Source organism: Columba livia, chromosome 4 (assembly GCF_036013475.1).
Source record: "Columba livia isolate bColLiv1 breed racing homer chromosome 4, bColLiv1.pat.W.v2, whole genome shotgun sequence".
Taxonomy (NCBI): domain Eukaryota; kingdom Metazoa; phylum Chordata; class Aves; order Columbiformes; family Columbidae; genus Columba; species Columba livia.
The window spans coordinates 44,791,025-44,805,983 of NC_088605.1; the positions used below are offsets into that span (position 1 = coordinate 44,791,025).

General features: G+C 36.2%; 1 protein-coding gene across 1 annotated transcript in view; it reads left to right on the top strand.

Moving 5' to 3' along the window:
* The window catches only part of PDGFC (platelet derived growth factor C), a 131,708-nt gene that overhangs the window by 62,076 nt on the left and 54,673 nt on the right, over positions 1-14,959 (top strand). Inside the window, exon 3 of the mRNA XM_065061467.1 lies at positions 12,871-13,066. Within this exon, the coding sequence (XP_064917539.1) occupies positions 12,871-13,066 (196 nt within the window). The remainder of the gene's footprint in view (positions 1-12,870; positions 13,067-14,959) is intronic.

Consider the following 14,959-nt stretch of genomic DNA (forward strand, 5'->3'; position numbering starts at 1 on the left):
GATAATACTTTACCTGTGGCATATTACAATCTTAACTTCAAGCCTTCAGTTTCAAATGGCTGCTATAGTACTTTGGACTTTTTCTTTTTTAATTGTGCAAGATTTTCATAAAATAGACTTCTGCTAAGGTGCCTAGAAATCAGAAGATAAAATTAACTTGGCTAGAAGTTTCAATAGGGACTGAATTAACAAATTTCAGATTAATCTTAAACATTCTATGTATGTAGAATTCTTTTTCATGCAGTACTCTGATGGACTGCGTAAACAAAATTATAGACCATCAAAGTCTGTAGACACTGATATTACTGAAATTCTGCAGAGGGGAACTGATTAGATATGAAAAATATTTACTTTCTTCTTCAGCCATCGTGTGTTTGAGATATGCATGTTTAGCTATTGTAGACTGTTTATCACCAAGTGACTCAAATGCCTCATTAATTGTGGTGCTGGATTAGATTACGCATATATTAATTGTTTTGTTCATTCTAATTTACATGAGAGCATGAGCTTGAGGGCTTGATGTTCTTATCTTGTTTGTTTTGCAATTGTATTACTGACTTCACCTACTAGTGTTGAAACGGTTGATAAATGCCTTGTGTTGGGAACACATTGGAATTCTTAGGCATAAAATTATAAATCAAATGCATACATCAAGATGTGGTTATTTATAAAAGCTGTTCTCTTCTGTGTAGTAACCCACTGCTATGCCCTGGAAAAATGTAGTGCCTTAATATAAGGCGCAATTTCAATTCATTGAAATCACTACAATTTTCTGCTATTTTAAAGTACATAATTCTCTTTTATAATTACAGCATGGGGATTAACACTCAAGTAATTAGTGACTCCAAGTGTAACTAGGGCAAAATTATTTTTGGTTTACCCATTTTAGTAAACAGAGTCCTTAGTAAATTTCTTCATTATCTTGAGAGTCATGTGATGTGAACTTTTAATTCCACTTGTCCAAACTACAGTTAACAAATGCAGTTCTGTGACTGTGAAATGAATAGTTCCACATTCCACCTCAAGGAGTTCAAGTGAGGATATAGACTCAGCCATAATAGGCATCCAAAACACCTTCTGAAAAGTGTGTGAAGAGACCGGAAAGTGGATTTAATCCGATATTCTGACCGAGCACACAGCTAACTTAGCCCAATTATCAGTGAAGCAGCTCTTACTTACTGGTGGACAGATGCGCTTCCAAGATCCATGTTGGGCAAGAGAGCACTGCTAAGCTGGGTCACTATTGGTTCTACCATTGAATCTTAAACCAAAAACGTGTCCTCTAAACTTATGCCAGTGCCCTCAGGGCAGTCAACAAGCTGCACTACTGAGACTAAGGGTCTGATTTCATTTTATACTGTTTGCTTGCTCTCCAGAAGTGCAGTGTCTCGTGCAAAATGCATTTTAACCGTTGCTTTCCCCATTCCTTCCATATGTCTATATGTGTTTTCCAAAGAATTTGAAGAATGCTGAAGAATGTTATGGATGGTTTGGCAAGTGTTAAAGTTTAAAAACAGGTAAAGCGATAGATCAGGTGGAATACTGATCTGTTACTTAAATGTGATCCTGAATAACACTGAGCATAGGACAGTTGTGGAAAGCAACGTACCTGGCATGCTGGATTTTGCACTGAACAGTAGCCTTTCACATGGTGCCTGTGATTGAGCAAGTTATGTTCAAGTAATACATCTCTGTACAGCTTTGCCAAGACCCTTGGGAGCATCACAGAGAGTTCCCTTGGGTAGTTCTAAAAAAGATGACAAATGCGAAACTTATCTGAAAGCAGAGAAATGGGAGTGACTTAAAAGTTTCAAATCTTACCTTTCATTTTACAACTGTGGAGCTTTTTCAGATGATCCCACATAAGGCTTCTTGATCGTGGGCTAAACATAATACTGTAAGAAGGTTTTGAGATTAAGGGTAGGCAGAAAAAAAAAATGTCAGAAGATCTAGTGATAAAAGCTTAAGCTTCATGTGTGAAATAAATAATAAAATGTATGTGAATAAATAAAATTGTAAGTTAACATGTGAAATAAGGTGAACAATAGCAGCTCTGGGGAATGAAGCCTAAATCACTATAGTAATAGGTTTCTGAGGACCACAACACTGTATAATCTCTTCAGTGGTGTAATTTGTGACTGTGATGGTCCTCGAGGCCCTGACGTTACTCCTCAAGGATACCTCATATCCTAGATCAGCAAAAGTGTCTTTTGGAAGCGGTTTTACTTAAAATAGGCTACTGTATTGCATGTGCCATGGGACACAGGTCTCTTATGGCTGCTCTAGTATGCCTTTATGGTCTGTCTTTGTAAAAATGGAAAGGTCAGAGTAAAGTAAGGATAAATTGTGTATGAATGTGAGAAGATTGTTCAACTGACTTGCATGAAGTTCCTGGTGTGGATAAAGGCTGAAAGATCAGGTAGGCTCATACCACTTGCAATTAACTGAAAATGGTACCTATTTTACTTATCTGAAGTCACAGAGAATGGCAAGAGTTCTCTCACTGAAGCTAGAAATTTTATCCTATCCTAAGAAAGTTGTCACCAGTTATTCTAAGTTTTGATTGCTTATCATTGTGGTCTGTCTACAAAATATATCCTTGGTGTTCATGTAAAAGTGAGTTCAGTAACCAGCGGGATCAGAGAGGCATGTTAACAGAAGAAGCTGTAAAAACTATTATTCTAACATATGGTGATTTTACAGTGTACAAAACCTTTTCATTTTGTCCTTGCAAAGTGACAGACTGTTTTGTAGCTGGGCTTGTGCTTCCTTTCTGAATTGCTTCTAGACATGCATATCCTTTTTGGGAAGAGTACTTTTCCTAGAGTGTTGAATGATTTGATCTTCTGTGCAAAGATATTAGAAATCAGTGTTTCAAGTTTGGTTCTGTGCTGTGTTCTGTCTGTTTGAAGATCTTCTAGTTCAATGAGAGTTACATTGCATTCATCTCTGCAGATCACTATTGATATTGCATGACAACTTTTTTTTAAGCAGCCTAACACCGGATGAATTTTTTTTTACTTTAATGGATATTAAATGTTTATGTTTTTTTCTCTTAATTCAGAAGTATAGTGTATTCCAGTTCAGAAAACAGATGCTAAATAATTTCTTTATAGTACTTTCTCTCGCCTTTTTAACATAAGGATATGCTGGAGATAGATTTAGTAATGCAAGCCTGAGCTTTAAGCTGGATTTTGGAATTTCCAGTAGCAGTGTTATTTCTGTACCAAGAGTTTGTGCCAAACTTTGTAGTTTGCTTAGGACCCTCTGCATTTTTGGCAGTGAACTGAATGCCACATTTACTTCCTTGTTGTAGTTACTCTTTCTTTATAGTTAAAACTAGCTCTACATGTGCTGCAGTCACACCTTCAATTGTTTTGTACAAAACCCTTATATCTTTGGTTTTCTTTTATGTCTTCTTTTACACAACTTGATCACTGTAATTTTCTGACTAAGAAAATGTTATTTTCACATAGCTAAGCAGTAATGCTTTTCAAATTTGTCTTGAACAACACTTTATTTTCAGAGCTTGAAATATGACTGGCTATCTTCATAAATGTTTGAATTGCTATCATTATAGTGCTCTACTGTATGAAGAATTAAAAAGAAAATCCACACAAATAGCAACACAATGGAAAGAGCAAAACAAAGTATCTCAGGACTGGTATTTCTAAAGATTAATGCAGTGTTTTTATCTTCCCCCCCACACCTTGAAACATGATCAGGACAGGATTATATTTTTCATTGTGAATAATACCTAAAATGAGATGTAGCTGTTTAACACATACTGTATCCATAGAGTCTATTTATTCAGACTGAATTCCGCATGGACCATGGATAATCTCTTTCCCAAATGTTTGCTAGTATCTGCTCTTAACAAGTGCTGCACAATATAAACTGAAGGAACCATAAAGAAAAGGGACATCAAATTAAGCTTTGCTTTCCAACAAAGTCTGACTTAAGATCCAAAGTGAAATTTTTGAATGGGTGAGATTTTAAAGAATATTTCTGTAAAGGGTACGAATCTCATGCATTTAAAAGTATACAGAGAGTCATAGCTAGTATTAGAAAATGAGATACAAGCAGAATTTAATAGACGGCGTTGAAACTAAAGCTTTTAACTGAGAAGAGATCCAGTTTCATTCCATGATTTGGTGAAAGTTAGCTTCTTGTACTTGTAACCACTCCGTGCCATGCACAGTCTGGAAAATTGGGTTAATACGGTTCTGTTGCCCATTCCATTTCAACCTCACTTGGTATGTACAGTCTTTCAGGACAAACTGACTGATACTGTGTGGGCATGTGTGTGGTCTCTAGTACTAACAAAGCTAATTTGGGATGTAGTTCGTAAGTGATGTTGCAATAAAACTGAAAACAAATTGAAAGTGCTGGGTTTGAGCATTTATATGCGACAGTTTTCACATTCACTCGAGTTTCTGTTGTTGCCATAGATACTTTTTTCAATTATAATTTGTTGATGTTTTTTTACTTTTAAGAATTTAATTAAGTTTTTTCCAAAACTTTGCTATATCAGTTTCCTGTAGGAAAACAAACAAACAAACAAACAAACAAAAACTGAGTAGCAGAAGAATTGGAAAGATTACATATTTGAAAATATTCACTAGCTTTTTTCCACCCAAACCTGCCAAACACATAAGATTTTTTTTTTTTCTTTATAAAGTAGGCAAATAATGTTTTATCTCTTAGTAGGTATAAATATCCCCAGCTGGGCAGCTCTTTTTCTGGTTTACTGTTTGTTCTTACTTCCTGCTCTCTCTCAGCATTAAATCTTACAGCATGTGTTCTCTATTGACATTATTTTTCATGTGTAGTAAGTTGTTGTACTTTTCCAAGGAGACTTGTAGTTCCTCCTATCCCAGACTGTTTTAATAAGGTGTTTGTTAAAACCTGGGTAAGTAGCTTTCAAAGGACAAGAAACACCTGGAAAATGGATCCATTGCTGTATACTGCCAGGCTTTGTTTTGACTTTAACAGTTTTCAGTATCTATTCACATCATTTTGTATAGAGTGACTTGTGAGTGCAGAATATGTAAAACACCTCCCCCTTCCGCAGAGGAACAGTAAATAAGAAAACTTCAAAAATTTTATGTATCAGACTTATGCTCTGGAATGTAGCAGAAAAGAAGAATGTTAAAGAGGTTTTATTGTAGGAATAGGAGGAAGTTGTGATGACCTCATGCTGTTGATGGGTGAAGGGTGGGCATTTAGGCTGGTTATATCTTAATGTCAGTCTTTGATACTGCTGATCATAGAGCTGTTTACTATCTGACAATCCTTGAAAAGCTGGTGTGGGGGATTCATTCAGAATGGTGTTTTTTCCTATTTTTTCTTCTCCTCTCCCCTCTTTCTCTCCTCTCCTTTCCACCCTTTCTCCCTCCGTTCCTTCCCACTTAGGAACTAAAAAAACAGTTCAAGTAGTTACACATTTTGTTATGGCTGCTTCTTGTCATCACAGTTCCAGATACTGCTGGGGCATTTAGAGATCATATTGTAAAAGAACTGTAAATCTTTTAAAGCTAAGAAAAATAGGGCTATAAACAGCTTTTCTTTCACTGTGGATACAACAGGTATTTTTAGTTCTATCTCATTCATCCTGGCTGATGAACTTTGAATTATTCTTCTACTGTATCTAATACAGGATTAGTATATAGATGAGAGTCAAATGCCTAGCTATTATCCAAACGATATATGACTGATAGAAATAAAGAATAATAATTATTCTTGAAGAATATTTATTCAGAAAATAACATTAAAAATTAAAAGTTTGTGCATTGGTGATAGCCTGATATGCTTTTTCCTTGCTTACAAAGTACAGATGTGGAATCAGATTAACTTCTGAGTGTTTCACTCTGCCTTTATTTGGCAAGGAGTCTCTTTCATATCCAGACTGTAATCTTTTAAATATGCATACTCTCACAGTTACCAATACTTTTGTATTTCTGTAGAGCAGTACACCTACAAATAATTCTGTTCTTACTGGAATTAACTATAATACCTATAAAACTTCCACAGCGCTTTCTGCTGGAAATGTTCTATGCTTGCCTCTTCATTTGCACCTCCAGCACAACTCATGATTCTGGATTAATTAATTAAATATTTAAATAGTTTTGGGTTGGGGGAAGAGGCCAGAGATAGGGAGCAGTCCTTGGCTAGAGTCTGTATGTTACGTGATGGCTCTTTACTGCATAATATTGTTACAAGGAAAAAACTGAGGCAAGAACAAATGTGAAAAAATATTATCAAAAGGACCAGCTTGACATTTCTTTTAACCGTAAGATAAAAGAAAGATATTGCTATAATAGGTTTAATTGTTAACTATAATATTGCAGAGCTTTTCATTGATTTGGTTTTTTTTTTTTTTGATTACTGGAATGCATATTTATTATATGAATATGTAACATACTAATAAACCTATTTATTCAGGATAATTATTGGCCTATAGCTGAAAAAAATAGGCAGATGATATTGTTATCAGTCCATTATAAAGTAATTATTCCAGCAGCTTTATGTATTTATTATAGATGGAATTCCTTTCATATTCAAGTCAGCAGGAGCTTTAATATTGATTCCACTGCAGCCAAGGCTTTACCTGTGGACTTTGGAATAAATGCTTATTGAAACACTGCAGAATAATTAGATTTTAGGGCATGTGATAACACCAAAAAGTTACCTAATCTAACATTTAGCAAAAGGAATTCTTTATCTTGGCTAGAACGTATTATTTATCTAGTTTTAAAAGATATTGAGAAGTTCAGGACCAAGACGAAAGAGTTTGTCCCGAAGACAGATCTCAATAGAGGCTACTTTCATTACAAGAAGATTTATCGTGTGCAAAATCCCCTGCTTAAATGCCATCTTCTTTGAGCAGAAGCCAGAGTACTAGGCAAAGGGCTGGCAGAATACTTGAAGGTTATAAAGCATAAACATGTAAAGTAAAATACAAACTCGTTTTTGTTTTGTAGTGCAAGTTGGAACCAAAGAAGGTTTGTTAGTGTATGATTAGTCATGATTATCTCCTGCAAGACATTAAGTCATACAGCTGTTTGGAGACTTTATTAAATCTGTTACTATAGTTCCATGCTCTGTTATCCAATTTTTTTTTTAATTTTTTTTTTTTTCTTCTTACTTTTTCTTCCTTTTGTCCTTCCCTTTTGGGCCAACTACCAAAACTCAGGGTTCCTGAAGTTCTATTAGAAAGCTTTCACTTCTTTGCTCACTTCATCTGTGTGCAGTTCTTCACATAGTGTTCTTTACATAGCTTCAACGAAAGACCTTTAGCCAGCAGTTAAATAATGTGATATTCAGTGCCTAGGGGCAACAGTACAAGTTTGAACTCAAAATAGTAACTGAAGAAAAAAGGAACAGGTTAAAGTGTAGGATTTAAAACAAACAAAAAAATCCAAACAAACAAAAACCACAAACAAATGAAACAATCCATCTTGAGTTGTTTGAGCTGGATTTTTTATACATCCCTTTTCAAGTGTGTGAAATAAGTATGTGTCGGAGGAAGGAGCAATCTAAACAAGACGTAATATTTCTCCTATGTGTTTCTAATTTGTTACTTTACATCTGTGTGATACTTCATATGTTTGCATTTACTACATTTGCTAAATTAGGTAATAAGTACTTGTGTAAATTAGCAGATTTCTAATTACAAGTTGAATCAATCATGTCATGCATGTATATTATATGTGCTTGTGTGTGTTACAGGTATGTGCACTTCTCTCTATTTCTTATTAATGTCTGAAGAATCATGTCAAGATTTCCAACAGGTAACTGTATCAAAGCACAGAAACTACTCAAAATGGAAAATCCACAGATGGCTAAAAAGTGTCTGAGACACTTAGCCCAGAAAAGCCAGGAACCATACCACTTCAAAAAGCTGTCTTAGGAGATAGACATAGCAATCCTGTATGAAATCTTCTTTGCTCACTATTAGAAAAGGTGATGATGGAAACAAACCCTGTGTGCTTCAAAAGCATTTCTTGTGGTCCTTGAGGCACAATGGTTTAGAAGAACAGACTGCTTGGTAGGCAGGTTGAAAATTGGCTGGACTGCTAGGCTTGAAGGCTTAGAATCTAGTTGGTGACAGACAGTGAGTGGAGGATGAGGAAGCCAGGCTTGTTTAGTCCAGGAAAGAGGAGGCTGGGGAGCAGTCTAAGAGCAGGCCCCTATTGCCTGAAGAGCAGTTGCAAGGGTGACCAAGTTAAACTCTTCCTGCTAGTGGCACAGAGTGTAAAAACAAAACACACCCCCAAAATTCCATGACTAAAAATTGCAGCTTGAGAGGTTCTGATTGGACATTAGGAAAAACATCTCATGCATGGGGATAGTGGGGCACTGGGACCAGGTTATCCTAAGGCTCTGGTGAGTTTCCATCCACTGGGGTTTTTGAGCATCAGCTGGAAAACACCAGCCCTCAAATGAGTGACCTGCTGTGTGGTGTGAGCAGGAATAGTAACCCAAGCAGGAGCTGGGACTGGAGGTCTTCAGAGGTCACTTCAAAGGAGCATTTGTATGATGTTGAGTGGCTTTGCCCTGATATCCACTTTACATATGAGCGATATCAAACAGAGCTATTTGTCTTCAATTTTCTACCAGTAACAGACCATTTTTCAGCTTTCCCTTTGTACCCAGCAAAAGAGTTAAATTTCATTTTGACTGTTACATTCAGATAATAGCTAAGAAGTGCCTGGAGGCAACTGAACCAGAGACAGAGAACAGAAAGAGTTACCCCGTATGCCTTGAGTTACTACTTTTGAAAGTAGGGTTACTGCTTTTTGAAAGTGTGGTGAAAGAGGAAGAAATAGCGTGTTATTTTACATTTCAAAGAATTTCTTCTACAAAGTCTCAGTTTCTGTACATATGTGGAGTGTTGTAAAAATTAATAGGAATGTTGTCAGGAAATCCTTTTGATAACTTTAATTAAAAAAACCTCCTTCTCTCTGAAGTTCTGTGGTAATGAACAAGTAGCTATTGTCATCTTTTGTTTCAGAGTTTTAAAGCAGAGAACTCACATACTACAATAGTACTGTATATCTGAAAAAGCTTTAATAGTAATTGGTAAATAGTTAGAGTTGAAACTTTTCTTATGTTTGAATGTGGCTTTTTTAATTTTTAAGTAGTGATAGGCACAAGTATGCTAGTGCTGTTTCTGAAGACTTAAAAGGTGATTTTTCATAATTAAGGGCTATTGAATCAAATACACCAAATAATATATGAAGAGTATGTGATTAGCAGTATATTCATCTTGTCTGGTTGTGAAATTAGTGTAAGGTTAGCAAAATGCTTTAAAATTCAATTTTACCAGTACTATTAAGTGAATCAACCTTTAAGTGAATCTGTGCCAAGGCTGTCACTCCCCACATAATGCTCCTCCCTTACTCTGCAATTCCTTGACTCTCTCCTGAACTATTTGTGATTTGTCTGAGTTTTACTCATGACCCTCACTAAAATGTAGTGATCTCAATGTATTAAGAAAGAGGTATTTGCTATATTTAAAAAGTGTCAGCGCTGATCTTTGTGAAATGTGTTGTGCCCATGGGGGAAGAGACCTCCTTTGAAGTAGGCAGGAATGAGCTTGTCTAGTCGGTGGGTTTAATTTCAGTTTACAGTGGCATCTGCTGATCTGTTTGGTGATACCGTGGTTTTTCATCTATGTTACCACGTCAGTGGAAGGGTTAGGCACTGCTGTGCTTTCAGAATGCCTGGAATCTCATAATTTTCAGGAGCAGACGTTCTACATTGATAGATATATAAATCTGGTGATAGCATCTTGTACCACATCAAAGGTGACTGCGGTGACTCATTCTTCAACTACAGGCTCTGTTAAGTGTGTGCTGTCCTTTCCTAACAAGCTAACTGTGTCATATCCCTGGGTCAGCTTAGGGATGTTTCCTGTTTAGATGTTCTCCTGCAGGTGATCTCAGTTTTGCCCATCTTCTGATGAAGCTTCTTACTGAAGATGCAAATATGTTATTTGATCGTTGTCTGTCCCCATTTCCCTTGCATGCTGTTGTTGTCTCCTGGATGAGATGGTGCCTTGCCTGCCTCAGTCCTTGCCTAAACTGATTCTTCAGGGTCATTTAATGATGTTTGCTCAGGAATAATCTAATCTTCTTTTTTTTTTTTTTTTGGTTGGGGAGAGAGGCGGGAGGATGGTTGTTAATAGAAAGGCAGACAGATCATGGCAGCAATGTACATAGCTTTGGAGTTGTACAGCTGACTCCTATAAATCTGACTGAACTTGGTACTCGTTTTTAAGTGTAACTTAGACTGATTTATCCCTAAAATAAGGCCAGGAATTACAAAGTCATTCCACAAAGAATAGAGACTGTAGTCTCATTTTAGCCCCTTTCAGGTAGCTGTACCCTTCACACAATTTCCTCAAAATAAATGTTCAGAGCATGCATGGACTCTGTAGGAAAAGGCTAGGTTTTTGTGGTACAATGGTACGATTTATGTAGAATGGATAAAAAGAATATTGCAGCTTATCTGAAGACAAATAACAAGCTTCATTCTTCAGTGACAGCAATTACTTGCCTTTGTAGTCATACAAAATAATTCTTTTGTAAGAGAAGAAATTCCACTGTGCGAGAGCAAATATTTGAAATGGAGCAAGTGTTGTGTATGGGAATTTGATACGTTCATGGAACACTGTTGTGTGCTAAAATAAATAGATACTTTTTCATTTGCAAATGGAGAAGCTGAAGATACCAGAGATGCCGCAACTTCTCTTCACTAAATTGCCATATGCACCTTCTTTCCTTTTTTATTGACTTCTCATTTGATGTGCCTGGACTATTCACAGTCCTTATGTACTGTTGTTACCATTGTTCTCATGACACAAAACAAAACACTTTCTTAATGCGTTGTGAAAGACAACGTGGTTTGTAATCCCGTGTGTGCTTTCAAAGACAAAATGAACCACTGGCTCTAATGTTTTGAGACACCACATGTTGACATGTTTGTCTGAAACGGTCCTTTGCATACTTTGGAAATAGCACTCTGGTGCACTAATCTCTGGGAAAGTAATTTTTATTATTGTTGGCTCCTTTGCTTAGCATGGAGCTCTCAGCTGACATACTAGACATTATAAAAAAATGCTTGTGACTCAGCTAACAAAAGCCCAGTGAAGTGTCTAAATTAGGAATCTGTTTCTTGCACCTTTTTGTGTGTGTGCTTTTTTACTTGTTACTGCATGCTATCCTGTCTCACTTGTACACAAGGCAAGACCACACTCCATCAGTTTTATATAAGCAGCAATTCCACAGAAATGACACTTTACTATTTTTATACTACAAGTAAAAGGCACCAGTCCATCAGAATAGAAGGCAAGATTCCATCAGAGTTTAAATTACACTTAAGTAAAGATTAATTCTTTTAAAATAGCGATGCTGTTTCTATGGCCTTCTTTTCTTGCAGTACATTCATTTAGCTGTCAGCCTTTACACTTAGCTATAATAAGGTACAATTGCAGTGTATGTTTTCATTGGAGACTGAATTATATGTCTTACATAGCTTCATATGAATGTTTGTTATAATGTCAGTTATAAAGCAATCAGAAAGATAAGATAAAGTATCTAACTGTAAAAGACAATGAATAACTGAAAACAAAATAATAGTAATAACTCTCGAGTACAAAACTACAAGTTTATTTCCTTACTAAAATTATTAATAGGTAACTCTGAGAATTCCTGTGTTTTGCTGAATGAAATGTCAAATCTGACTCTATACGGGTTTTTAGAAAAAGCCAGGAATAGTAAAAGTAATGTGCTGTAGCATAAGGAGGATTATTTTCATTTGACGGAATTAAATCTTGTAGCTTAGAGACATCGCCATTGTATGTCACAATGTTAGGTCAGTGCCTGTTTTTTTTGCAGCTAAATATTCCATATGAGCTGATTCCAGCTGTTGAATGTGAATTCCTGTGACTATTGGGCACTTGAGAATGAGGTTTCTTGATTTACTGTGAAGAGAGTTGTTTGGGCTCTGAAAGGCACAGCTGCTGCTCACTAAAGGAGTCCTTTCCTTTTGGTAACTTCTTGTAGTTACGAGTTCATAATGTGAGGAGGTCTTTTAAGTAGTTTCAGTGTTACTGTGTGCTTTAAAAATCAACTGCTGTTCGCTTATTTCTTTTGAATTCATTTGCTGCTGCATTGTAAAACATGCATTTAATTTTACATATGTTTAGTCTCACAATGGTGTGAAGAATTTTGAGGAATGCCCTCAGTTGAGGCTTGTCATTAAACACCTAATTTCTTACACTTGGTGACTTTGTCAAGTTTCCCAAGTATGTCCCAGTTGCAGTCCTGTATTAGGATAACTTTATTCTGGTACAATTCTCAGGAAGGAGGAAGCCATCAAAATCCTTATCACTGAACTCAATGAACATTAGATAGTCTCCTTTAACAAGAAAAAAATGTAAACCATCCCTTCTGTGGCAGGTGTGAGCAGACCTATCCCTGTACCCTCGTATGATATCCATGTGTTGCAGTAGTAAAGAACTGCAACCTGCAGCAGGCTGCATGATGTGGTCCCTTGGGCTGCTGAATGTCTGTCAGGAGTACAGTTTTGCCTTCAGGTGTTTGCAGTCACGTTTCTCTTATTTCCACTTGAACTTCTCTTCCGCTTTCAGAACAGCAGTTGAGATTTGGGGTTGAATAGCCTTTTGCCAGCAAATTAATATTTATCACTTTGGGGTTGTTGTTACTAAATATATTTTCCAAGCAGAAATACCTTGCAGGATGAAGAGAACAAAACAGCATTTTTATCTGCATGTTGTACAAACACTTTAGGAAAAGGAGAAGAAATGAGTATTCATGCATCTGTTTTCTCTCTTTACTATAGGTGTGCAGGATCCTCAGCATGAGAAGATAATTACTGTGACTACTAATGGAAGTATTCACAGCCCCAAGTTTCCACACACATACCCACGCAATACTGTTTTAGTGTGGAGATTAGTAGCAGTAGATGAAAATGTATGGATACAGCTTACTTTTGATGAAAGATTTGGGCTTGAGGACCCAGAAGATGACATTTGCAAGTAAGTTACTTTAACTTAGAGAAATCTGAACGAAGTTGTGGGGGATGGAACAGAAAAGTTGCTCGAGTTTTGCAAATATGTCAGACCTGCATGCCAATATATTCATAAAATGCATCTTTTAAATCATTAGTTTATGACTTTTTTTCACTGCTAAAGAAGGATCTCATGATTGAAAGCTTTGGAGTCCCACATTCTCCTTTTGCATTCGGTGTCTGGCCCACAGATACATTACGAAAAAGAAAAAAAGAAATATTTAATCTCTCAAAAGTTTTGAAGTGTCTGGAGGCTGATGAGGAGCGGCTGAGGGAGCTGGGGCTATTCAGCCTGGAGAAAAGGAGGCTGAGGGGAGACATTATCACTGTCTACAACTACCTGAAAGGAGGTTGTAGCATGGAGGGTGTTGGTCTCTTCTCCCAAGTGGCAAGTGAAAGGAAGAGAGGAAATGGCCTCAGGTTGTACCAGGTGAGGTTTAGGTTGGATATTAGAAAACATTTATTCAACTGTGACATAACAGGCATTGGGATGGATGTAGTTCTGGACGAAGATATCTGATGGATCATGTAAAGATATTTTGTGAGACAGCAGCGGTTGGCATTATAAATGCTCCCTGTGGGTGGGTGAAAGGGAAGACTTCCCAAACTCTTGTATCCTATATCTGCCTGCCATCACAGCAACACATCGTAAAAATCCCTGATGTGTGAATAGTTGTATGTTGTTTGAACTCTTTTCAGTAAATTAAGTAACAGATAAAATATGTCATTTGAATGGCATATCCTCTTTTGATGTATTCCTGGAGAGGTACTTCACATGAGATTTTTCTTTCAAAGTAGTTTTTTGGTTTGTTTCTTTTTCCATTAGGGGTTTTTGATTTTAAATACCTTGTATACATATTTGATTTGATTCTTGCTTGCCTTCTGTTTTTCTAATTAACTAGTATTTGTTTGGGTTTATATCTTGAATAACCTTTTGATAGAAAATTTTAATTTCTTTTTGGAGCTGAGCTTTATAACAGATAGACAGATGTCTTTATTTCATAATTCTGAAGGAAGTAATTGTCAAGGCCATGTCAAATACAATTAAAATACTGAGTACTATAAACATATGTTTGCTCAGATGAGTGCACTCCCTTTGCACAATAATTGTTTTCTTTAAATGAAAACTTAGCTTGCTTTTTCTTTTCTTTGCATATGGCAGAGTGAAGTGGCAAGTGAAAGAAAATCCAGGTAGGGTGACTCATTCGTCCACTTGCAAAGAAAAAAGTAAGATAAGTTAAAATATTTTTAATATTATAACTAGATTAGTCTTCTAATGGGAGTACATTTATTTTAAGTAAACAACGTGCTGAATAAAAAAGTTCTGGTCAAATTAAGAAACAGTAATAAGTCACTAATAATCTTCCCTTGGTCATAACCTTATCGTGTTTGTATTTGTGTAGGGATACCAGGAACATGTATAAATGTGATTCCTCATATGTGCACTTTTGAGGACACACTGGGCTTTTTGGCTGGGAAGATATGACCCTCTGAAAGAGAGTTATATTGTTGTTTTTAACCAAAAGAAAAAAAAAAAAAGGAGCTAGGTTCCTATGAAAAATAAATTCAGTAATAAACCCAGAAAAGAAAGAGAAAGTGTACCTTGTTTTGATGTTGAGGGAGCATAAATTATTGACAAGTGAGGAAAAATCTAAAATACAGAGTTTATATATGTAAAACAATTCTACACAGCCCAGTAAGTTAACAGCTATCAGAGTAATATCTCTTTATAAATAATGTCTTGTGGTTCTTATCGCTTATAGTTCCTAATAAAACTATTTAATTTTTTCCAGTACATTCTGTAGAAAAGCTAAGGGTTTTCATTGATTGCATCCCGTACTATTTGTTACTCCACTCTGTT